At 43.8% G+C, this 23,987-nt stretch overlaps 2 protein-coding genes across 7 annotated transcripts in view; one reads left to right on the forward strand and one right to left on the reverse strand.

Annotated features, from left to right (window-relative positions):
* Positions 1-2,737, forward strand: part of KCNG2 (potassium voltage-gated channel modifier subfamily G member 2) — a 56,663-nt gene extending 53,926 nt beyond the window's left edge. For all 4 annotated transcript variants that reach the window (XM_064666298.1, XM_064666320.1, XM_064666309.1 and 1 more), the window contains exon 3: positions 347-2,737. In XM_064666298.1, coding sequence (XP_064522368.1) covers positions 347-1,141 — 795 coding nt within the window. In that variant the 3' untranslated portion in view covers positions 1,142-2,737. The remainder of the gene's footprint in view (positions 1-346) is intronic.
* A 3,873-nt stretch (positions 2,738-6,610) lies between these two features.
* The window catches only part of SLC66A2 (solute carrier family 66 member 2), a 58,231-nt gene continuing 40,854 nt past the window's right edge, over positions 6,611-23,987 (reverse strand). For all 3 annotated transcript variants that reach the window (XM_064666449.1, XM_064666447.1, XM_064666437.1), the window contains one exon: positions 6,611-9,416. In XM_064666449.1, coding sequence (XP_064522519.1) covers positions 9,209-9,416 — 208 coding nt within the window. In that variant the 3' untranslated portion in view covers positions 6,611-9,208. The remainder of the gene's footprint in view (positions 9,417-23,987) is intronic.

A 23,987-nucleotide genomic window follows, 5' to 3' on the forward strand; every position in this document is an offset into this window, starting at 1 on the left:
TATTACAATCCATGAATCCTGTACTAATCCTTTCTAAAGGGTGTTAAACGTTCGGTTAGAAATGAAGCATGAGCCACTGGCCTTTTAGCAGTGGGCTGTCTGGCTCACAGCTGATAACATCACACCAGATTGGCAGCCTGTCCTGCAGCCAAACATGTAGGTAGTACCTCTGGTTTTAGTTATCCCTTCTAACTGCTCTCAGCAGCCATGATTTTACGTCACAATTCCTATCAATTTCACGTGGTACTTTTCTTTAAGAGCTGCCACTCTCTGTTTCTTTGGTTCATTCCCTGGCTAAATCTCTTTCTCTCCCCTTTTATGTGTTCCCTGCTCCTCTTCTCCCCAGGGTGAATGCTCTCGGAAGTGCTATGACATCTTTGTGCTGGAGACAGTGTGTGTGGCATGGTTTTCATTTGAGTTCCTGCTGCGTTCCATTCAGGCAGAGAACAAGTGTGCTTTCCTGAAAACTCCGCTCAACATCATCGACATCCTGGCCATTCTGCCTTTCTATATTTCTCTCATTGTGGATACGGTCTCCACAAAAAACAGCAGCAAGCCTGGCGGGGGATCTGGGAACAAGTACCTGGAGAGAGTGGGCCTGGTGCTGCGCTTCCTGCGGGCTCTGCGCATCCTGTACGTGATGAGGCTGGCACGGCACTCGCTGGGGCTGCAGACGCTGGGGCTCACCGTGCGCCGCTGCACCAGGGAGTTCGGCCTCCTCCTGCTCTTCCTTTGTGTCGCCATGGCCCTCTTCTCACCGCTGGTGTACTTGGCTGAAAGTGAACTGGGAGCCAAGCAAGAATTCACCAGCGTCCCCACCAGTTACTGGTGGGCTGTGATCTCCATGACAACTGTTGGCTACGGGGACATGGTGCCTCGTAGCATCCCTGGACAGGTGGTAGCCCTGAGCAGTATCTTAAGTGGGATTTTGCTGATGGCTTTCCCAGTCACATCCATCTTTCATACCTTTTCCCGTTCCTACAGTGAGCTGAAGGAGCAGCAGCAACGAGCAGCCAGCAGGCAAGTGCGCAAGCTACCAGAGAACACTGAACTCCCAGGTGATGACAGTACAAGGGGCCTCAGTGCCACATTCCCACCAAGTGTTGCTGGACAGGACAGTCCACCCATGGTGGACCAGTAAGACGAGAAGTTCTTGACCCTGAACAGATGCGAACATACATTGGCAGCACAAGAAGCAGTGGACAAGGGAGGTCAGTTCTGAAAGAAGAACCTCCTGAACTGCATAAATGAGGGGCAGACACACACAAAGTTGTCTCTAAAGACCAACTTTTGATCTTAAGAGCCCTCTGAAAAGTACCCCTAGAAACTCTGCCAAGTACAGCTCTGCTCCATTGCTTTTCTTAGGGCTTTTTTTTCCTATTGAACAGGTATTTTTGGGTATCCCCAAGGAGCAGCTGTTGAACGTAGCCAGCTAGGAGAATGTAACATGAAGCACAGCCTGTACCAGGGTGCCATTTGGCAGAGTAACCAGCGTGCCACCTCCTCCCTGCCCTGCTCAGTGGCACTCACGTATGAGGGGCTGAGTGAGGGGGCTCCCCACGCTGCAACACCCCAAAGCATGTTTGTTTTGGCAGCTTCACCAAGGAACACAAACCTCAGACAAGCCAAGGGGTGATGAGGGCAAGAGAAGGGCAGAAGCATCCCTTCAGCTTTGCCAGGGGCTTGGTTTTGTCTTCTACAGACGAGGCAGCGCAGCCAGGGCTGCCAGCGCTGACTCATGTGCTAGAACAGTTTGCATTATTTAGTAGAGACGTGTATTTACCATCCTAAGCTTTGTATCTTAGCCCCATGACTGAAATATACATACAAACAATCTTTCTGACTGTGGTACTGAACGTTAACTTGTTTTTTTTTTCCTTTGCTAACAGTTGAATATAACAAATATCATTACAAATCATGCCATTTCCCCACTTTCTGTTAAGTATTTCAGTCTCTCGTGTATAAAACAATATGTTTAGCAGATGACTGAACCAAGCTGAACTATATGCAGCCCAAGAAAGGGAGGGTGATGTTAAACCAGCAGTGACTCCCAGCTCTGCAGTCTTCCTCAGCAGTGGTGACTGCACTGACTGCAGTCAAGTGCAAACGGGAGTAGTCCAAACCCAGTGAAGTCAATGAGACACCTCCAGTGGGCTCTGGTCCGAGCTGCAATGTAGCAGCTGTGCTCTAGTTAGCAGTAGCCTTTTTTTTTTCCTCCTACTAAGAAAAAGACAATCCTGTCATTAGAATTAGCATTTTGGCTTTTTCATTATTCTTGAAAGATTTAAGTCAATTTAAAGGGAAAATTAATCATATGATGGCATCTGCATGTTTGCTTACTGATGCTGTGAGCTCTCCAGCCCCCACCCTGGAGGAGCTGTGTAGGTGGTCCAAGTCAGGATACTGTGTGGGTCTCTCAGTGCTCCTACAGGCAGGATATGATCAGGGAACAGAAGGAGATGGAACATAACAGCCTCTGGTAACGATGACCCCATTTGTATTAAAGCCATGCAGTGTCACCTTCCATATTCTCCTCCTGCCAGGAAAGGAACAAAAGCTGATGCATTGAAGATGGGATTTGTCTGGTTTGGGGTTTTTTTTTGCCTCAGTGTACATTGTAACACACCAATCCTACATCAGCAAACTCTCATATTAAGCCATTCCTTATAGGAAAAAAGCAAGGGAAATTAAAAGGTTACACTTTATTTTAATAAAAAATAAAAGCTTTGTTGCTGAATGCATGTGTTTGATGATTTGGGTGCGGGGGGAGGTGGTGCTTTGCCATGCTGATGTGAAGCCATGCCCACCAGTCCTCCAGCCAAGGTCCCATGCTGCTGACTCTGTCTGGCCCACAGCAGTGCTGATACTGCTCCTCTGCAGTCACAGTCAGGCCAGAGAGCCCTGGGCAGCATGGCAGGGTCACTGGGCCAGGTTACAGAGCTCAGAGCAGCAGGTGTGTTACACAGCTCGCTGCTGAGTGCTGGAAGAGAGGGAGACAGCAAGACCCTACAGGCTGCATTGGGTCTCCAAACCCCCAGATGTGTTGAACTACAAGCAAACCAAACACAGCCTCACTCACCAGGGCTCTGCCCATCCTTCACGGCCCACCACCACCGGGAACACATCTGCTCCGTGTGCCACTGAGGAGGGCCAAGGGCTGGTGGATGGTGCTTGGGCTGACTCAGACTACTGGCAAAGCAATAACAGCACTGGGTTGCTGTGACTCATGAAAGATTTTATTGGTTTTTTTAATCCTGATGCAGGCACTTCTTGGATTAAGGTTTATTAAGATTTGGCATCAGGGATACAGCTTTGCAGCCGGCTGCTTGCAAACTAGCAAAGTGAGCAGTGTGAGGGGGCAAAGTGTGGCATGGTGATAAGGGGCAGCACTGCATTTTCTGGTGGCGTTTGGGTGCTCAGTCTTCACGTGAGACCCAGCAGATTCACACCCACAAGTTCACCTTTTATGGTACTTTGGTTCATGCACACAAAGGTGCTAGTTCATGCTCTGGTGTGAAAGAAGGGGCCATGGTTAGTGTGCATGGACGGTGCAGAATACATCTCCTCAAGGTGGTGAAGCCCACGAATTGTCAGCAGCATTAGCTTAATCTTAGAAAAGCCATGTTGGAGTAGCCATCCTTGCAGAATGAAGAGTTTCACGCCTGCAGTGCTAGCAAATAACCATGAATGAATGCTACTTTCGGCCCTGCAGCATGAAAAAAACCAGCACTGGGACAGCAAACTGCAGCTCAGCAGCTGTATAGAAAAACAGACGGATGACACACATCATATTATTGCTGTGCTCCATCAAGTTGCTATTGTCCTACAATAGCAAGTTCTTTGTATTTTTCAAAAGGCACATAATTAATTCCAGCATGCACAGAGTTTTACTAAAGTGACAAAACCCACTCATTATGTCCGTTAGTCAAAGCCTGGCTTTTAATAAAGTTTCATTTCATCTATTGAGATGACAGATGAGGAAACAAATATAAACCAGGAACCTTTTAAACAAATTATTTTTGGAAGCTGTATAAAGTTGTGATGCACACATTGCCAGACATAAAAGATACTCAGAGGAGAGTGAGTTTCACCCAGGGCAGCTGTTGTTATGGGTGATGCTTATTACTTTTGATCAGCTGCTGGAGAGTGTTGGTTTTGTTGTGTATGGTGGTTGTTTTTCTTTCACACAGCACACAGATGATTATGGCCATTTATCTCTAGCTATAATAACTATAATAAATGCCACACGTCTGCACATATACCAATGCCAGCGGGTAGTTATACTTGTTTCACTGAACAGCCTAGTGCTTCATGACTGTAGAACACCAGTTTTGCCCCAAGGAAAAAGAAAAAAAGAAAAGGAAAAAAAATATTCCTGTCTCTCATATGGGACAGAGATTCACAACACATGTGAGCAAAGCTGCCTCTTCTACATGTCCACCTTGGTGACAACATGCATGGACCTGGACCTACAAATTCTGGCAGCTGGCAACAATAATCACCTAAAAACCATGACTGTGAGAGTTAAGGATGCATTAACCGGTAAAGGGACAGAGTTAAAGGAAATGGCACAAAGTCAAACACAACTTTGCTCATACAGCACATGTGCACAGCCATCTCCTACCTCATAGCAACTTCAATTAAACACTAATCATAAAAAAATATTGACACTGGTATCATCCCCTCCACTGCAAGCTGGACAGAAGTTGCTGTCTCACAGTGATGAGGCCAGAATGGGCACAGGCTATGGCAGCCTCACAGCAGATGCTTCAGGGAGGCAAAGCATCCTTGGCTCTCCCTGGCACCTACGAGCCACAGCCTTAGAAGGCTATGAAGCCTTGGGCTGGAAAATGACAGAGGCTCATGGAAGGCCTCATGGATAGAGAAATCCAGCATGATTCTGCTAGCCCATCTGAGGCCGAGCAAAGCCCCTTAGTTTCATAGCACAGCTAAGCCAGCACCTACAAGAGCCAAATCCACATAAGCTGGGACACAGAAGGGGCAGGGACAGAGATCTGAAGTCCTAAGTCTGTGTTTGCTATCAGGGCATTTCCAAATGCTGACATTCACTGGGGGACTGGCTGCTCTACAAGGTTGTTTACAGGGAAACCTGCCCCTGCTCCAGGACACATTTTGTTCTAGTTTCTGTCTCTTATTTACTGCTGTTGGCACAGGCATCCAGGCAGTCTGTTTATTTATTGGCATATTGTTGACTTACACATTAATGCCTGCTTTGTCACAGAAAGCCTCCAACAAAGCTACAGTTGTCAGTCAGGTCCTTGAACCCTGCTTGGCTCTCAAGAGTGAGTCTGATCACAACCATATTTAACAAACAGAACCTGTGGGCCAACTTTTATTACCCAGTCCCAAATGTGAGCTTTATTTTTTGTCTTAAAATGTTTTTAAATTGCACCTAACTCCATGCATCCCAAACATCTAACCATGAAATCTCCTCCTGTATGGAACTGCAGTGCAGAGCACTATCTGCTGTGCACAGCCAAGGGAGAGATTTGCCTGAGGGTGGCCAGGCCCAGCACTGCACCAGCCAGCAGGACATGGGCCGGGCTGCTGCAGTGTCCAGAGATGGGGTTCCCTGTTGTTTCATTTAGGGACAGCCTCACCACTGGCTTCCCACCAGTAAGCCAGAACAGCAGCTAGTAACGCCAGTGCTATTTGGGACAGATGGTGCAGCCACTGTGAGTAATGAGCAGGCTCGGCTGTTGTGGGAACTGTGTGGGTTATTGTCTCCACTGCCAGCAGAGTGTTAACACAACTAGCAAGTTGTACTCCCCATCCTCATTGTCCTCCTCTTTTTCTCCCCACTTTGCTGATTTACCTAACTTTGCCCTTCAGGTCTTGATTTTCCTTCATTTCCTTCCCTCTGGGAGTCTTTCCCTTCAGCCCCTTATTTGAGCAAGCTCAGTCTCTCCCACCTCTGTCCTTCTGCCCTTCCTGACCCTCTCTCCTGTGCCTCCAGCCATCTTTCCTCCTCAAGTCTTCTTCTCCAGCTTCCACAGCCATTGCACATAGCAACAGCAAAACCACCTCCCCATGCCAGAGCAGCTGAACAGCCTGCAACAGCAGCCTGGCAAGATCCAGAAGGTACACAGTGGCCACAAGGCTGGTCCTGACAGTTTTGGCTCATTTTTCCATTCTGAATCAACAGGGAGGGTGGCCAAGACTCCTCTTGGGACAGTAGTTGACCATGAGATGAACGTTCATCTTCCTCCTCATCTTCTGTGCAGAGGCTGCAAAGAATATGTCCCCCATCTGTGTCCCATCTTCAATCTCGCATATTTTCATGAAATGGTTTTTTTTAAAGCTACCTAATAATCTGTTAGTAAATTTGTTTTTACTATGAGCATCCCAAGAACAAATGAGTTATGTGGTCACGAGGGTTAAGTTCACCTATGGAAGAGCAGGAGACAGAAATCCAGAATCCCTGTTGTGCATCATGGCCTCAGGACAATTTATGCCTTGTGCTTACCCACTCATCAGAGGGGAAAAGCAAACAAATTATTCCTACTGACAGTGCTGTAGACAAGATGAATTATAGTAAGAGGTAAGAAGCACACATTTTGTACCTGAACAAAACAAAGCAACACTGCAATTTATATATAATAGGTAATTTTTATTTAAAAAAAACATTGCAACTGACAGAAAAAATAAACTCCATGAAATGTGCCATACATTCAAAGAGATGTATCTAAAGTAATTGATTTCTTATTCTCTGAGGTGATCATGGATACAGATACTTCCTGACAATTAGAGAACAAAACCGAAGTTCTGTAACACTTTGTCCCTAAAGTACCTTGCAAGATGAAGTTAAAGAGTTCCTGGCCAAGAGTCCTACCTTGCTAAATGCCACATACAGAAGATGACTCAGACATGGTTTCACTGGCTTCTCTTCCAGCATTTGCAGCTCTGGTGTGAATGAGTCTGGTCTGCAGAGCTTGCTGGCTTGGGTATTGATGACAGACTCAAGAATCTGCCCAAGGAAGAGTCCCAAAAGGAATAAACAGAAGTTGTTATATCCTCAGTAATATCTGTAGTTCAAAGCCAAAGGGGTGGCCAAAAGTGTGCATTCCCAGGTGAAGCTATAACATACAGAAGTATGTTTCTTACAAACCATTAATTTCTTACATCCCTGTTTCACAGAATATTAGAAAAGGACCACCATGTACAAAAATCTTACCATTACAAGTTATTAAAAAAATCCTTCAGACCATTAAAACGCACAAGAAAGTGTTTGTTTGCAAACAGTAGAAATACAATCCTCATTAAAGCAGCATACTGAAGAAGCCAGTTGTTAAGTAAGTTTTCCATTAAAAAAGACAAAAGCCCAGATGTTCCTGTAACACAACCAGAACATTGGAGAAGAAAGAGGAACAAAACATTCATAGTCTGCCATGCCGAGTACATTGTCTTTGTAAGGTCACTTCAGGCCTAAAAGAGTATGGTATTGAACAAAGAGCGTGGAGTCAGTGCCTGGGCAGAGGGTGATTCCCCTCCACTGGACAGTTTGTCAGAGATGAAGACAGTCCAGACTCAAATTGTGAGGTTCCCAAATAAAGCACAGTAGGGGAAGTATCTGATTTATACACTGAAGTTATCAAACCTCAGACTTGCTGCCATCAGTAAGAAAACATTTTGGGCTATTCTGGGAAAAAAATGTGAATCTGAAAAGTCTATGCCAGCTCTAACACCTCTCCTGTGGTCAGACAGGACTCACTGGGCAGAGGGAGGAAGCCTCATGAAGAAGGAAGCAGCAGAGGCGTAGCTGTTCCTGGGACTAAGGGTCTCACTGTGGCCACCTCATACCACCCGGGGCGGTTTCATGACTTCAGCTGGCAGAAGCCCAGAGCTCAGTCACAGTCCCCTGTGGGCCCACACCACCTGCAGCTGCTGGTGACACGCAGCTCTCAGAAAGAGCACAGTGACCTAATGGCAAACAGTCATTAGAGACATCATCTACATAAACTCTGCTCTTTCAGCTTTTTCAGTCCCTCTGCCTAAGTACAGCCTGCTGATTCTTCCAAGAGCCTAAAAGTTCACAACAGTAAAATGAAAATGTGGACTCCTTCCTTGCTGGGTCAATGCAGGAAACACTCCAAAACATAAACTGGTTCTTGTTTAGCATTAAACAACATGAACGTGAATCTCAGCCTCAACAAATCAAGCTGTCAGGTGCTAGTCCTACTCCACAGGATACAGCTTTTTCTGTGTCTCAAACTTTTCAATATCTAAGCCAATGGAAGTGGACCTGCTTCTACCTTTGTGGTTCAATTGCCATCTAGAAATACTGGCTTGGCAATACTGGCAACACACATCTGCTGGCCCCTTGGTCTGTGAAAGTCATCCTATAGCCCAGCTCTGTCCTGTGTACAGCCACAGGGGCAGTGCTGCCCCCCAAGTGCAGGATGGGCTATTCCCAAACCCCATCATTTCAAAGCATGACTACCTAAGTTACCTGCAGTCTCCTGCTGGCTCCTCCTTTTGGCTGACCACTTGACTGGCTGTGCCAGCACCATCATGGCTCCAGCATCATCCATACTCAGGCCCCCTTCATCACCTCCTTAATGTGCCCTCCTGCCACACTGATCCTGCAGTGGGGTTGAACACCTGCTCACTTTTTAGCATGTTGATGACCAGCTCATTTCTGGCTGCTCATCTCTTTTCAGGGCCTCCTGCCCTCACCTTCTCTGCCACCGGACACCCTTACAGAGAAAAGAGAAAGCTCCTGGATTTGCTCTTCTTCCTCCATCGTGGAGATACTGAATGCTAGTATATGCCACAAACTTCCTGCCAATATACAGACTTTATATTATATAAATAGGTAAAAGTTTCAGACAAAATATCCTATAATTTTTGTGGTGTAACATTTTTAAATAGCATTAAAAACACAAACCATCCAGCCCTTGTGATTAAATATACAAACATTTGTGAGTTGATAAGGCTCATAGGTACGTATGCAAAAATAAAGTGCCCCTCCCCCCACCAAGAACAGTTCTGTACAGCTAAGTCTGAAAACAGAACGAGCAAGTTATTTAAAATAAAACTTCCTGAGCTGGAAGTGCAGCCAGGTTTTCAACCCTTGTTCTCTTTTCTGCTTTCAACTCAGCAACCCCAGAGTATTTACAAGTGGAAGAGGAGCTGCCATGGCTGACTCCACAGCGCTGTTGACCTGCAACCTGTCCAGCTAAGTTCCTCACAGGGCCTTGGTGCTGGCTGGGTGTGCAGTGTGGGACACAGGCTTCTGAGGGTAGTAGCTGTACAAGTAAACCTGCAACAGGATAGCGATGTCCACAAAAACCTGCAGGAGTCCACAGATGGAGAACTGGAAAGGGGCCTGATTCAGGATGAAGTAAACAGTCTTGAATGTGTCCCCACTGGTCCACATCAGCACCATCTTGATGCTAAAAGACAGAAAGGAAGAGAAGAGTAGTTACTGAGAAGAACTTCGCTTCAAATTAGACCTGCTGTGCCAGAGGATCCCCCTTTTTCAGCAAGGCTTTATACTCAACAGTGGGTTGGGACTCCCCTCAACATGGGCAGACAGCATGCCTAGTCAAGACGTGCAGCACTGTACCTGGAAGGGAGCATCAAATTCTCTACTCCACAAACTGCAGCACTCTCATCTCAGCAATTACAGCTCCAAATACCTGTAGCTATGAAGGTACCCAACATTTTAAAATAGCCAGCTAGGACATTTGACTCAGTGGTGCTCTGTAAACATGACTGCCACATGCTGACAGCATGGACCATAAACCAAAGTAGTACAGCACATGGAAAACAACAGCAATTCATCCCAGCAGTTACTTCTTGTGCGTGCCATTCTGTGCTCAAGCAAGGTGAGGTAACACACAGACTCGCTCCCTCATGCATGCACACCTTTTTACAGTCTGCTGAAACAAACACTTCTGGTAGATAGAAGAAACCACTCCCTATTGCAGAAAATGCAAACCCAAAACAAGCAGAAAGACAGATTGTCCAGTAATACAGAAAGAGGAGAAACAACATGCCTGCAGCTGTTACTGGAAGGATGAACATCACTAGGGATTTTTATCAAGGACACAGATCAAGAGCAATGCTCTTAATAGCCTTCCTTGCTTTCATTTTGCTATACTGCTGAGCCATCCTCTGTCCTGCAGTCCAGCTTCTGCTCCCCCACATCAGGAGGAACTCTGGGGAATAGAAGTGAGTTCAAATAGACCAAATTTTTTTCAGTGTCCTCAACAAAATGCGAATAACCAAACCTTGAAGGCTGTTTCTGAGCTTCATACACTTTATCAGGAGAGCTTTTTAAGCAGCTGAATAAGCGGCAGTGGACAAAAGCTTTGTAGTTCACAGTATGAGCACTGCGCATGATTCGTCATAATTACAAGCAATTACATTTTGCCAGCACAGACTCCAATTCATCAAACACCGTCAGGTCCATGCAGCAGGGTAGGACTTTATGTTCATTTTTCAAGCATTCAGGCAGGAGCTAGCACAATTCGTATTTTGGACAGAAGCACACAATGCTATTGCAAGCCAAATGCTGCAGTCCACTCTATCCCCATATGGGAAGGGTGGCCAAGAGCATCAGTTTATATAGCCCCATTGCACTACGGAAACAAGAGCTTTTTTGTAACTCAGGTCATGCAGCTGAGAGCATAAAACAAGTCCACAACTGGGACCTTCCAAAGAGTCTCTGTCTAGAAGTGCAAGCAAGGACATAGGGTTGAGTGAGCAGCCATTCCCCACCCAAGGTCATTCTAAAAATGTAAATAAATAATCAGAAAAGGAAAACAACTGCTGAACCCACAATATCATTTGTGCTTGGTGCAAACAGCATGCACCACCTGCCCTGTGCACATTCCCAGTCACTCCAAGTCACCTTACTTCACACTTAGAGGAGCTTTATAGATGCGGGCAGTGGTTGGGACTGAGATTTTAATCAGGAAGGGCAATAAGCACTGAGGGTAATAAAACTGGCACCTTGCTTGCTGGCAGCAAACTTTCCTCCTCCTCTAATTTTAAGCTCCTCAGTGTTTGCTGGGCAACTGGTCACAATTTAATCGTGAATCTGTCCTGGCATGGCTGGGGACCCTCACTAAAAGCACATGCCCAACCTGGCCAATCAAACCAACTGCTCACTGTTGACAGATAGGCAATTCAGGGATGCCATGGAACAGCTGAGTGGGAATTTAACATGCAAAGGATATTTGTCACATATTCCCCATGGAGAAAGCTAGCTGGGTTTTTTAAAGTGATCCTACAGCACAGTGCAGATGTGGAGAACAAGATACACACTGTCAGAAAATGTACAGCCCACAAAAGAGTTAACCCCCACAAAGAAAGAATAATCAATCACTGAGGGAAACCTTACGGACACCTGCAGTTCAGCAGCATCACAGGAGCCAAGCACACCTCTAGCCGTGTCACATGCTGTGCCAAGTTTGCCAAAGCAATTCTGGGTTTTGCTAGGAAGCCACCTGTGAACTCAACATTCTGCAGTACTGGCTGGGTAACTTGGTGCATGCTCCAACAGCCTTTGATGTTTCAGAGCCCCACTCTTCAGGTCATACACCTGACACTCAAGGAATCATCATCAGACCTGGAGTTCTCTATAGGACATGACAATGCTCTACACACAGGAAAAACTCAACTTGACCTTGGCAAAACTGATTTTAAAAAATGCAACAGATAGTTTAAAGAGCTAACACCACTGGCCTGCCACTGAGCCAAAAAATATACATCCTCCTCTGTCTAGTAGCTTAGATAAAACAGCAGAGAAAACCTGCCAATCACCAAGGTACTATAAAGTTGAAAAAAAAAAGACAAAAAAAACAAACCGAAAACACTTGATGTCCCACAAAACTTTGTACTGCAGCTGCACCAAGGTTCTCAGAGTACAGGGCTGATGCAAATCAGTGACCGTGGGAGTGCCAGCTGCTCTCCAGAGGAGAGAGAGGGACTGAACAAAAGGGACATGTCCAGCACAGATCGAAAGGTGTGTGGGGTAACCACAAACCACTTGGTAAGGAAATGGGGACAGACACGCAAGACGTGAGACAAGGCAATGAAGATCCACAGAGAAAAGCCAAGGAGACATCAGAGAAGCCAAAAGGTTGGTCAGATGAGAACAGGATAGAAAAAAGAGACTAGAGCAGGACAGGGAATGACAGGAACTGAAAGAGAAATGGGAACATGGTACACAAGTCCTTGGAAACAATCTGATTTTGGGATGGACAGACAGAGGAGTAGAACCAGAGACAAGGGTGTTCAGGGTTGTATTGGGTTTGCGTGGCAAGGTTTTGGTAGTGGGTGGGGGAGGAGGGGCTATAAAGCACCCTCTCTAATTAAGTATGTGTCTCATTCCTCCACTGCCCACCCCAGGGAAGGGAAAAGCTACTGCTGTTGGCTCTCTCCCCTCTCAACCAGAACCCATTTGCACACACAGCCTGAAAGTTTCAGCTCACTGAGAAACCCATCAAGTGTCCACGTGGCATCTGATGGGGAATAGAGCTGCCCCTGCCCCACTACCACATCACAGGTCCATGCTTCAGGAGGTTGGGAGACGGGGGTGAATGAAGTTTACACCATCAACATGACTTCTGTCAGGTCCTCATTTCCAGATGCTCAGTACAGTAATGGCCCTCTCCCCTTATCTGGGCTTTGCAATTGCTTTGTCCTTGCTGCATACGCAATGTCACTCACAATAACACAATGGTGCATGCATGACTATGTGTGGTGGATTGCATGGATACACCATCACTGTTCTCATACTTCCAGCCATCACGGTACTTCAGGATGCCACATGGCACAGAGAAGCCAGTTTTTGTCCACAGCTTCTCAACTTCACCCAGTCACTTGGGGAAGAGAGGCAGTTCTTGTATTATTCTCATTTTCCACTAGACAGCTTTCCAGCCACTCTTCCCCCAGCCTGTAGCACTGCATGGGGTTGTTGTGACCTAAGTGCAGGACTTGGCATTTGGTCTTGTTGAGTCTCGTACAACTGGCCTCAGCTCATCAACCTTTGCAGTGCTGTGTGCCAGGTGCTGGGAGCTGGCAGGTCACAGGCTACTGGTGCGCGTCTGGCCCTTGGCCTCACAATGCGAGAGAAAATGCTGCGTTGTCAACACAGATGAGGCAGTCAGGGCCCACCACCAAGACCACCTGAGACTGGACAGTCCAGCACAAAGAGGCTGCATGCAGCAAAAATGTCCCAACCTATCTCACAAAGACCAACTTCATGCTCTCTCTTCCTGACATCTGCAAAGTCACGCAAATGAAGCTGTTCTGTGCAGCACTGGCTACACAGCAAAGCAGAATTTAGGAGTAAATATACAGGTATCTTTCCTGAAATAGTCCAAAGCTAAGCTGGGGAGATGTGGAAGGCAGGAAATGCTCACCTTGTTCTTATGGAGGATATGGTCTATTAGGACAGCACAACTGCTCTTAGCGCAAGTGAGCAAACAGGTTAGAGGTGAGCAGCGCCTTAGAGCAACCTGGAGATGTAGAAATAAACAAATGGCAGCATTTGGCTGGGTGACAACAGAGATGCCAACTTGAGAAGCAGGAGGCAGGAACTGTGCTCAAATAGCTGGTATCGCCAGAGGCAGAGGCAGATTTGCAGTAAAAATAGCACTTCCCAGTAATGTAAATCAGTACTGCAGTATCCAATGACAACAAACCTCCTAAAAAGCAAGTGCTTTCCTTACAGCTGAGCTCAATATAAGGAGCTGCTCATGTAGTAGCAGTAAGTGTCAAGTCTTCACAAATTGCAACTGACCACAAAGAGGAAAAGCTGGTATTTTTCAACTGCACTTAAAACCTGAAAGAGCAGTTATTTATTCTGCTGTTGGAACTAAATTCTCAGAGACACCAGCATTGCTGATCAGACACTAGACTAAGGGCGGATTGCTAAATGCCCTACGGCACTGCTGTTGTCTACTACTGGTAGTAGATTTCATAAACATGCTGTATACCCATCTTCATTTGCTAAATGAATAAATGACATGTTGGAAAAAAGCATTCACTTCTCTCATGAAACGATCTGATTCATTCCCATTCCTTGTATGTTGTGTATTGACTTGGAAGTGACAGTAAGTATAGGTAAAACCACCTATCAGTACATTGTGCCTGCAGTCAGCCAACAAACCATAATTTTTACAAAATACCTCTGGAATTATTTAGATGTAGAAAGAGCTTATAAAGTGCACTCAAAAGAGAAAAAAAAGTCCAAAACATTTTCCATTGCTTCTCTTTGTGGAACAGTGATATCAGCCAGATATTTAGGCTTGATCCATCTTATCCAGGACTAACGCTACTCTAATCAAAGCTTTTCAGCATCTTCATTCCCTCTGCTCAAAACCTGGCTGCAACAGCCTCAAGTCTCTGATTTTCTATCAGAGTCTTTGCACACAACATTAGCCACTTCTTGGTCATTACGCCTTTCTTCTTCCTTCACCTGAAAGAACAAAACTGACCAAAAAGAAGGATCTTGTAAAAAACATATGATATGTGAAGCCCCTCTTCCTCCTCCCAGGTAAACCAGTCTGTTTTAAGACTAGTTGCAACCATCCATCAGAACAGCTTACAAACAGTAGCACACTGGAAGGGCTGCAGAGCAGCAGCCTGAAGAACATGGGCTGGTACTCAGCACAAAACCCACACAAGAAGAAAGACATGGCTGTATTTGCTTCCTGTTTGCACTGTAGATTTTCTCGCATCAGTGTTATGACTCTGCATGTTTGCAGCGTAACACACAAACCCAAAAATACCCTGCAAGCTAGAAGACACAGAGAGAATCAGACATTAGATGGTGACTTCCGTTGAGAAATCCTGTAGTGGTTGGACCAGACATTTCAGCACAAATAGCAACAGGAGGTATGTGGTGCCCTGATGTAATTACATCCTGCTACAGTCACAAACGTAGGGCTAATTGTGCTCAGATAGTCAATGAACTCAAAACTCCTAAGTTATTTTTAACAACAGAAAAACTAGCAAAACTTATTGACTGTTATCTACTTTGAAAGTTGCTTCTTTTTTCTTCTTTTTTTTTTTTTTTTTTATGTCAGGCAACAGGAACTAAACAGAGAAAGGAACTAAAAAGAGGAGAATTAGCCTGGTCTCTTTTTGTTCAAGAATCAGTGGAAATTCACCACAACTTCCCCTCATCATGGCCAAGTAATAGACCGTAACACAGGTTTTCTGAATCAAAAAATCTGATTAGACTGACACAGTTTCAGAGACATTTCTTCATATATTAGCACTTGACTTCCATATATGTTAAAAATTACGACAGTTCTTTAAATGATTGGGGATATAAAAGCAGAATAAAATCATTTAAGAGCTCAAAAGATAGTATTTCCGTCAGGAATAAAGTCCACATTGAAACAGCCTGTCAATGAGTATTTTGAATACCGCATTTGGGTTTGGGAAGAGGGTACAGAAGGTATCTCTCCTGAAACCTTTTAAGCCATTACCTCCCACAAGCCATTTGCAGGGGAATGTCTGGAAGAAAAAGCAGATTTGGTTATAACATCCTGACTTTGGAAAACTTTCAGCTCCCATTTGCAGCTCCAAAATAGTCTGCTTAGAAAAGAAAACAAGAATCCGTAACACTGCACTTCAATCAGAGGCTAGCCTGCCTACAGCAGTGAAACACAGACCAGAAAACACAAAACACGAATGCCATGTTATTTATAACACTGCACAAACCAAACAAAAATTAATAAACAGAGCATTTGTTCCTAACAAAATGCCATATGGTTTAACAAAAAAAGGAGTTCTCCTGATGCTAACCAAATTGTTTTAATCTGCCAAAAATTATTAAAAAAAGAAAAAAAAGATGAATAAGAAAACATTGGGATCAGATATCCAAATTGTCTGAAGCTTAAAAATCTGGAAACCCGAAGGCAAGTCTTTCTGTGTGCACAAGCATAGATCTTGTTTTAAATACTGCACAGCCAGCTGGGAATCCAAGCATGAAACTGTTCACAAGTCCTACGTGCTCTACTCAGTGTGGGTGCCTTACCTCACTTCTCAACAATTCCTCTGAGGCTGGAGCAGCACCAACCACCTCAAGAGAAAGACATTTGTCCGGCCCCATGATACTAGCAGGAGTTAAGAAGAGCATGCAAGAAGAGAGATCCAGCATTTATTTTGGACCTCTGTAACCAAGCTAAAACAGTTGTTATCCATGAAGAATGGATACCACAGTGGGCTGCAATCCAAGAGCAAACTATCTGAAAGTTTCTGTCATTTTCAGGGACTGTACACATCACCAAGGAAAGACAAAATGGAGGATTTCACTCTGCAACATCATGAGGCAAACAAACCCAAAAAGATGTAGTTAAACAACAAAGTGTCATGGAAAAATAGGGTATGCGGGTATTTGCCAATTATTTCTCCTCATGAATATCTGTCTTCTAAACTTCCAAGAGTGGCAGCGTGTCACACATTTTGACCCCATGTAGCATACCCATCCAAACCCCAGTATTTGTGAGAACATGTCTGTGAAAGGATAGTCAAGGGGAAACTACAAGACATGCCACACAGGGGCTGGTGGATAGTCCAGGATCACTGGTATGGCCTCTGGCTATTTCAAGCAGCTATACCTAAAGTTTAGTTTGTACAGGTCCAAAAACTGGTACACCTTAACAGCTACAAAGTATTTCTAGTACTCTACAACTTCTTTTTCCTTGTTCCTCTATGTCTGAGGAGCAGGGGACCAAATGCACCATTACAGGTCACACCTGAAACAGAAAATCTCTGTAGCTGACCCACCCGTATCTGCCCAACACTCCCATTTTCTATCCGATTCTTCCTACTAGTCTTTCTGGACCAAACTGCAAAGTCACTTTCTGGCCTAAGGTCCTTCAATCTCTTTCTCCTGCTGTCCTGGTTCATCTATTAATTACTTAAATTACTCACGACTCTGCTCATTTTCAGATCTTCATCACAGTCAGTATTACCATTATGGATATTTGCATCCTTGCATCTCAACCTACATTTCTTCAAACTCAAACCTCAGTTTACTTCCATTCCAAATTTCTAATCCCACTCAGTCCTACTGCACTGAGGGAGACAACTCTGCAACCACATAAGCAGGTACCTTATCCCACTTACACAACTGGTTGTCATGAATTCTGGCGAAACAAAACAGGTACTGGAATTTCAAGAATTGAGGCACTTTTGTTCCAAAATTTGTTAGGTAACAGAGGAAAAAGACATTTTTAGAAAACTTTCATCTCTCACGTGCCTTCAAGACAAGCTCAACTCCGACCTTTTGTGCCTTGACCTGACCTTAACCATGTAAAATACCTGGCATGACACTTAATTGCCAGCAAAAAATGGAGTGCCCAACCTCAATGGAATGGCTTTGCAACAAAAGTACAACAAATTTTCTCTTCTAATTCAGATTTTTAGGGCACAGAGAAAAGCACCAGCTGAAGAGAGCACTCATTAAACATGCTAGCAGAGCTTTATTCCCATTACTGTACAGAACCCTTGAACTATTTGTAAAAGATGAATGCTTTTAGTTTGAAGTCATTGGCTTTGAATTTATTTTTTGAACTGATGAGATGAGGTGCCAAGGGAAGAGAAATGAGAAAGAGGTTCAAATATGTGCAAGAGCTTTAGCAGTCCACACTGTGCTACAACCTTAGGGATGCTTAAGGGAAGTGGATACTGCTGCTCACACTGTCAGAAGTGCTGTGAGGGTGAGGGAAGGAAGGTCTCCCTCCTGGATTTTTCTACCTGCCTCTTCCTTCAGTTCCTGAAATTCTCAGATGTGTTGAGTGCACAGGGCACAAAGAACTGTCTTTGGAGCTTCATGCTGTGCTGCTCCAGGTCTTGAGAGAAGAGCTCTGGGGAGACACAGCAGGTGAGAAGAGAGGTGAATGAAGTGCTGACCCCAGCAGAGCAACTCAGAGGCCACATATCAGCAGAAAGTCAAGCAGAAAGCGCAGGTCCTTGAACCTGGGGCATCAGTCACAGGTCTGCTGTAAGTGAAAAGAGGGTCTGAAAAAGAGGAGAGAATCCATTTGCTTCCTGGGATCAGAACAAGATTGTTTCAGTCTATCTGTTCACATACTAACAGACTGTCCTCATCCTGAGTGCACTGAACCAAGTTTGTTTACTTTCCTGATGTAGTAACACTTCCAAGGGAGAAGAAACTAGAAATCTTCTGAGGACTACAGACTACTTTCTTCAGTCTCTTAACTTTGAAACAGGCAGATTCGGGAATGGAATCTGATCTTCCTGGTGTCTATTAGAACCACTAATTAAAAGGTTAAGAGAGAAGAGAAGCTGTTAGCAGTTAAGCCTTACAGTTGTACAAAAACCTGCTCCATCCAGTCATGAAAATTGTTTACTAACTACTCCCCAAACTCTTGCAAACTTGCATGTGTATGCAAAGTCCAGAAATGAGAAACCTCAGAATATCTTATATAAAGGCTACAATAAAGGAAAATATCAAGCAGCTAATTAGTGCCACAGTAGTGGAAAAAGGAAATGTCATCAAAGCAAAACAATGAAATAAGTATAACTTCCCCGAAAAATTGTATGAATGCTGCCTGGAGCCTCAGAAGCAATGACAACAATTTTTGTAGACCCACAGATAAAACTGAGGATCTGAGTAGAAAGAAAGAGTATTTAAGAAGACAAAAAAAGACAATCACAGCAGACAGGAATGTAAATGATAAGTATAGTTTAAAACAGGCAATTTGTAAGCACAGTGACAGACAGTTTTCATTAACTTAGTTCAATAGGTAAAGCAGTGAAAGGAAGTAATGGGCCATAGAATGTAAAGTACAAACCCCTTTTAAGTAGTGCTAATAACTTTACATTTACCCATTACATTCTGGCTCACGCTTAAGACCTTGATTTTTCTATTTGCCAGAGTCCCAGATTCACCTTTTAGTTCCTAATTAGTCCCTTGAGAACTACTTTCGCTTTTATAAATTAGTCCCTTATGATTGTCTACACAATGCTTTCTGCAGTGAAAATCTGCTTCTTATTGGGTCAGATGATTTGAATCCACAAAGCCAATTTTGGCAGGTTTTTGTTTGTTTGTTTGTTTTTAACTAAAATGGCCCTCAAGTCCAATACCCCTCTTCCACCTTCTCTGTTTTGTGTGTTTAATATATAAACCAGCTGCTATTTTAACAGTAGACACTTTTTAATCAGCACCTGGAGGCTACAACTCCAAAGTCTGAGAGAAACAGACTCTCTCTATTCAGCATCTTCCTTGATGTCCAGACTGGACACAATGTACCACTAACTCAGATCACCACTCTACTGTGTCTGTTTTGTGTATGTGGCATACTCAGAAAAAGAAATCTCTCACATAGGCATCCATTATCCCTACTCCTATTTCTTTTGGTCTGATCCATGCAATTTCTGAGGAAAAAACTCATACCATTCAATACTGCCATTATCTGCATCATCCTCTTTTAACTTTCCTTCTTTTTAGCATTTTTAAAGTCCTTTTCCAGTTATTTTCTCTCAGTCCTTTACTGAACCTCCCCAAAGCAGCACATATAGGTAACAGAGTTGCCGCAACAGATGTGGATTGTCTCTTAACATCTCTTTTCAATGGAACTAAATTTATTCTTAAGAAGCTAATGCATAGTTGGTGCCTGAGCAGAAACATCCACAACTCTAGCTACTTCTCTCTAGCTGAGGGGTTTGTTTTCTTTTAAATAGCATTACTCCAAAGAAGTAACTCACTGGAGCTGTTTTACTTATTCACAAATAAAAAATTCCCTGAGGCTAAAAAATCCCAAGAAACCACAGCAGTGGCATTTTTAGAGCACTTGCCCCATCTCCTTAAACCTCAAATCTCACTAGAGGAGGTGGACAGACATTGGTTAGCCAGTCCTGACTAAAGCCTTTTACATCTGTTCACCACAGCACCTGGCTAATTCAATAGAGGCAGAAAAATCTAGCAGCTTTCATTAATCTTCACAGCGTTTGAATAAAGCCAGGATTTTCCTCTGGAACAAACGCTGTTCTCAGAAGTCAAAAGTTTCTCTAAAAAATGATATAAAGAGCTGCATGTGTCATAAAGGAAAAAGCTGCAGAGCAGTACTTAAATATAAGACCCCCACAACAAAATTTTGTCTCCCTAAGAAATACTGTCTTCTAGTATTTTTAATATTATCTATAGAGGGAAAGAGGAAATACTATATTAAATATAGATGTATAATAGAATACATTTAATATAATTTATTTCTTTCAAACTTCTTTACACCACACTCATTTCACTGGACACATTTCAGATAAACACTTTCTCAGAACTAGCTCACAGTGGCAGTGCACTTTGTAAAACATTTCTGAATGGAAAAAGCATTCTTAAAATTTGCAACTCTGGACTCCAGCAGCTTCTGAGACAAAAAATGCTGATTGCTTCTCCTTTAGTGATTTGTGCTTTTTAAAACAGAATAATCAGTGTGACTGACCCAGTACTGCCACAGGAGGAAGTAAATTAATATTTTCTTTATTTCATAGCACAATAACCTGATTGAATTAAATACTGATTATCCTCATTCAGCCTTTTCAGGCTGGATTTCTCAAGACAGGCTCCTATCAACACACAAGCAGAGTCACTGATTGTGCTGTCTCCAGGCAGTGAAATTTTGACCCTCTGACCCAACATCAAACAAACATGACAATGAAAGTTGTGCAGAAAGGAGGTTCCTTTCAAGCAGACTGAAAACTGTCTATGAGCTAGAAGAGAGACACGGAAAACAGCCGGCAGAGGAACAACACAGCCCTTCCCTGGCTGCATCCTTATGACCCTGCAGCTGCACATGCAGCCCTGAGTCAAGCACAGCAAGTGCCCATCTCGTGCCCGGAGTGCAGTCAGAGAAGAGACAACAGTAGACATCAGGACCTCAACAACTGCTGTAAAAGGACCTCACTTTATTGAACCTACGTTTCCAAACTAACAATTGATGAGCACATCCAATGGACTGTGACTTCTGAAACTTCAAGATATGCAGCCCAGCTCAGGCCTACTGCCAGACCTCTTTCTTAGACCTGAGGAGATTCTGCCATGCAGCAGCTCTGAACTCCAGGCAGTGACTGAAAAGAAACCACTGCTCTATTGGGTTGGAGCAGCAGCTAGCAGTCCAAAAGGTTACTGCCAGGTGACTCTGACAAGCTTTTGCAAAAAACTTTCAATGAAGTTATTTTTTTCTGGAGCAGGGCAGGGCAGCAGACAGGAATGCAATACAACAAAACTGTCCTGGAGCAAATGGACCCTTGTGCAGTCCCAGGGTTAACTCATCTTTGTGTAGGACCACACACCTACAGCTTGGTCACAGACTTACAGAAGAACAACTTCCATCCTCCTCCTTTGGTGGAAGGAGGCCTGTTGGGATTATGATGAGTACATCATAACATGGTCTGCATGAGTCCAAGCCTCCCTCAGAGGCTCTCCCACCCCTGCATAAAAAGCACACACTCCCCCCACTACAGGAGCTCCACAAAAGCCGTTGTCCTCACAAGGATGTGACTTTCCCAATGCACTGACCAGCAGGTGTGCACTGATAGCTGTGTGCAGCAATGCTGCTGCCAGATTCAGAGCCAACCTTCTTACCCTCTCCACTGCCTCATGTTAAACACTACCTTTTCTCATGATTGCAGTTTATTAGAAAGAGAAAGTGACTGGGAGTCAAGTATCTTAGAAGGAGTGAGGACGCAAAGCTAAAATGACAGAATAAATTCCTGTAAGTTTTTTGTCACAAAGCAAAAGCAGTTAGTAATACGAGGAGTATCAGATTCCACCTGTAGCAAAGTCAGCATCTGTGACTCCTGAAAGATTGGAGAGGGGATGCATCAAATTTTGAAATATTTTACTACATAATATAAAGAAAATTTACAAGTAATGAGCAATATTTTAACCTCTAATGCCTTTTTTTCTCATATAACAGGATGCCTCCTATATTCTAAAGCTCTTAAACTTTGAGGCTGCTTTTGTCTTTTTTCCAACATAATCATAATTCTAATCCACCCCAATAATTAAAGTCATTAAATTACTCTTTTACTAGGTGACTTGACAGAACTAGTTTAGTTCTTGAACAGAAATGAAGATTAAGTGATTATTTCTTTGATAGGTATTAACACAATTCATTACAAAAGCCCTTCTCTCAAGGTTAGTACCATAATTTATAAAACTATGACTATACTCTTTAGGTTGCGACTTTTAAGAAGTACTTAAACACTTGAACAGAGTTCTAAGTTTCCATAAAGTACTAATTCCAAAAGTAATCAGGTGAATTGTCAAAGAGAACATAATGAAAATTTCTGTTCCTTTGACTAGCTTAGTTGTTTACTTAATCATAGGAAAATTTCCGCCTATCAATCATCAGCCCACCAGTACATACTACATGATCTTCCCTCTACAAAAGCTGTTACTCAGCGTGCATCCCCTTTCTGATTTTATTGTTTCCATCTCTTTCCAACTTCTCCTTTGGCCTCCACTCTCTCAGAACAGGGTAGGATGCTACAGGACCTAGTACCCATATTGCTACAAAAGGAGGGAAAATGAGAGAAGAAGGGAGAAATGAAGACATAAATAAAAATAAGATATGAGGAGCTCTGATCAGATGTGGCCACCTATTGTAACCTTATTCTCCATTTCTGTAAGTTTACATTTATTAAAGGAATTATTTGCTAAACAGACTTAACATATCAGCTGCTTTGTCCCATTCTGTCCCAGTTCAGAGACAGATGCACGTTACTGCTTTTCTCAGCCAAGCCATGAGGACCTTCAAACAGCCCCTTCTCTGGCAGTAATAAAGGTTGTGATCTTTATCAGGGACACAGACCCCACTCGTGCACCACAAGTGACATAATTACTGTGGTTTAAGAAGTTACCACCTCCAACCAGGATGTGATGTTTGTCCAAAAGGTCATTAAATACAGCAGCTTAATTCTCATTGCTCTCCCCATTAAGTTTAAAGTCACACAGACACTTGAAACTCATCTCTTTTACACTGCCACTGAGGCTTGCTAAGAGCATGGCTGGCAGCCAGCCATTTTGGCCCAGTTGATGGGCAGAGGATCCCCAGTGTGATTGCTTCTGACAGCGTAACCATCCACACACATCTTATTTGTGCACTGAGCAGTAAATAACTGCACAGAGCAGTGGCCATCAGCTAGTCCCCATCTGGTAAACAGCCATGCAAGTTCACAAACTTAGTCCTAAGAGTAGCCTGGCTGGACTGTTACATGCTCCCTCAGTGCTTCCGTGACTGGGGTGTCTTCTCTGATGTGCTTTTAGACAGAGAAGCAGACACAGGAAGGGAAGTTCAGAGGAACTTTTTCCAACAGCTCCTTCAACAGAAGGCAATACACCAGCAGAAATCACTCACTCTCACAGCAGGAATAGCCCAGTAATGCTTAAAGACAATCTAGTCAATTTACATTTGCACGGGACTAGAAACTGTATGTGGTACCTGCAACATACATAAAACTGCAATTTAGCCTGAAAAAAAGGAATAGCACTAACATTTGCATCTGCATTTGCATGAACATACTCCAACTGCAGTACATCAGCACAGACCTGTGTATTGTCCCATCAGTCCCCAGACTCATCGGTGTCCAATGCCACAGGAAGTACTGTGGAGTAGAACCGGAGAGGGGAATGCACTCTGGAAAACCTCTGGGCACAACGGATAAGGAGGAGTGGCTATCCTTGACCTAGTTCCGTTCAACAGCAAGGGAATATAAGCTTTTATGCTATTTTATCTTGACTAAACACAGCACTCCTGCCAAGCAGTTTTAGATGAGAATTCTGCAATTCTATGCTTAAAGCTTTACAAAGAAACCGTTGTTCTGAAGAACAAGGGCTTTTTTTCTCCTTTTGCTAAGTAGCATGTACAGGAAATTGGAAAACTGAAACTCAAGTCCCCAGAAAGCAGTTAAGGAAAAGCAAAACACTACCTGGCAGTGGTTATCATAATATGGCATTATGATTCACTGATAAA

This window comes from Pseudopipra pipra, chromosome 1, assembly GCF_036250125.1.
Source record: "Pseudopipra pipra isolate bDixPip1 chromosome 1, bDixPip1.hap1, whole genome shotgun sequence".
NCBI lineage: Eukaryota > Metazoa > Chordata > Aves > Passeriformes > Pipridae > Pseudopipra > Pseudopipra pipra.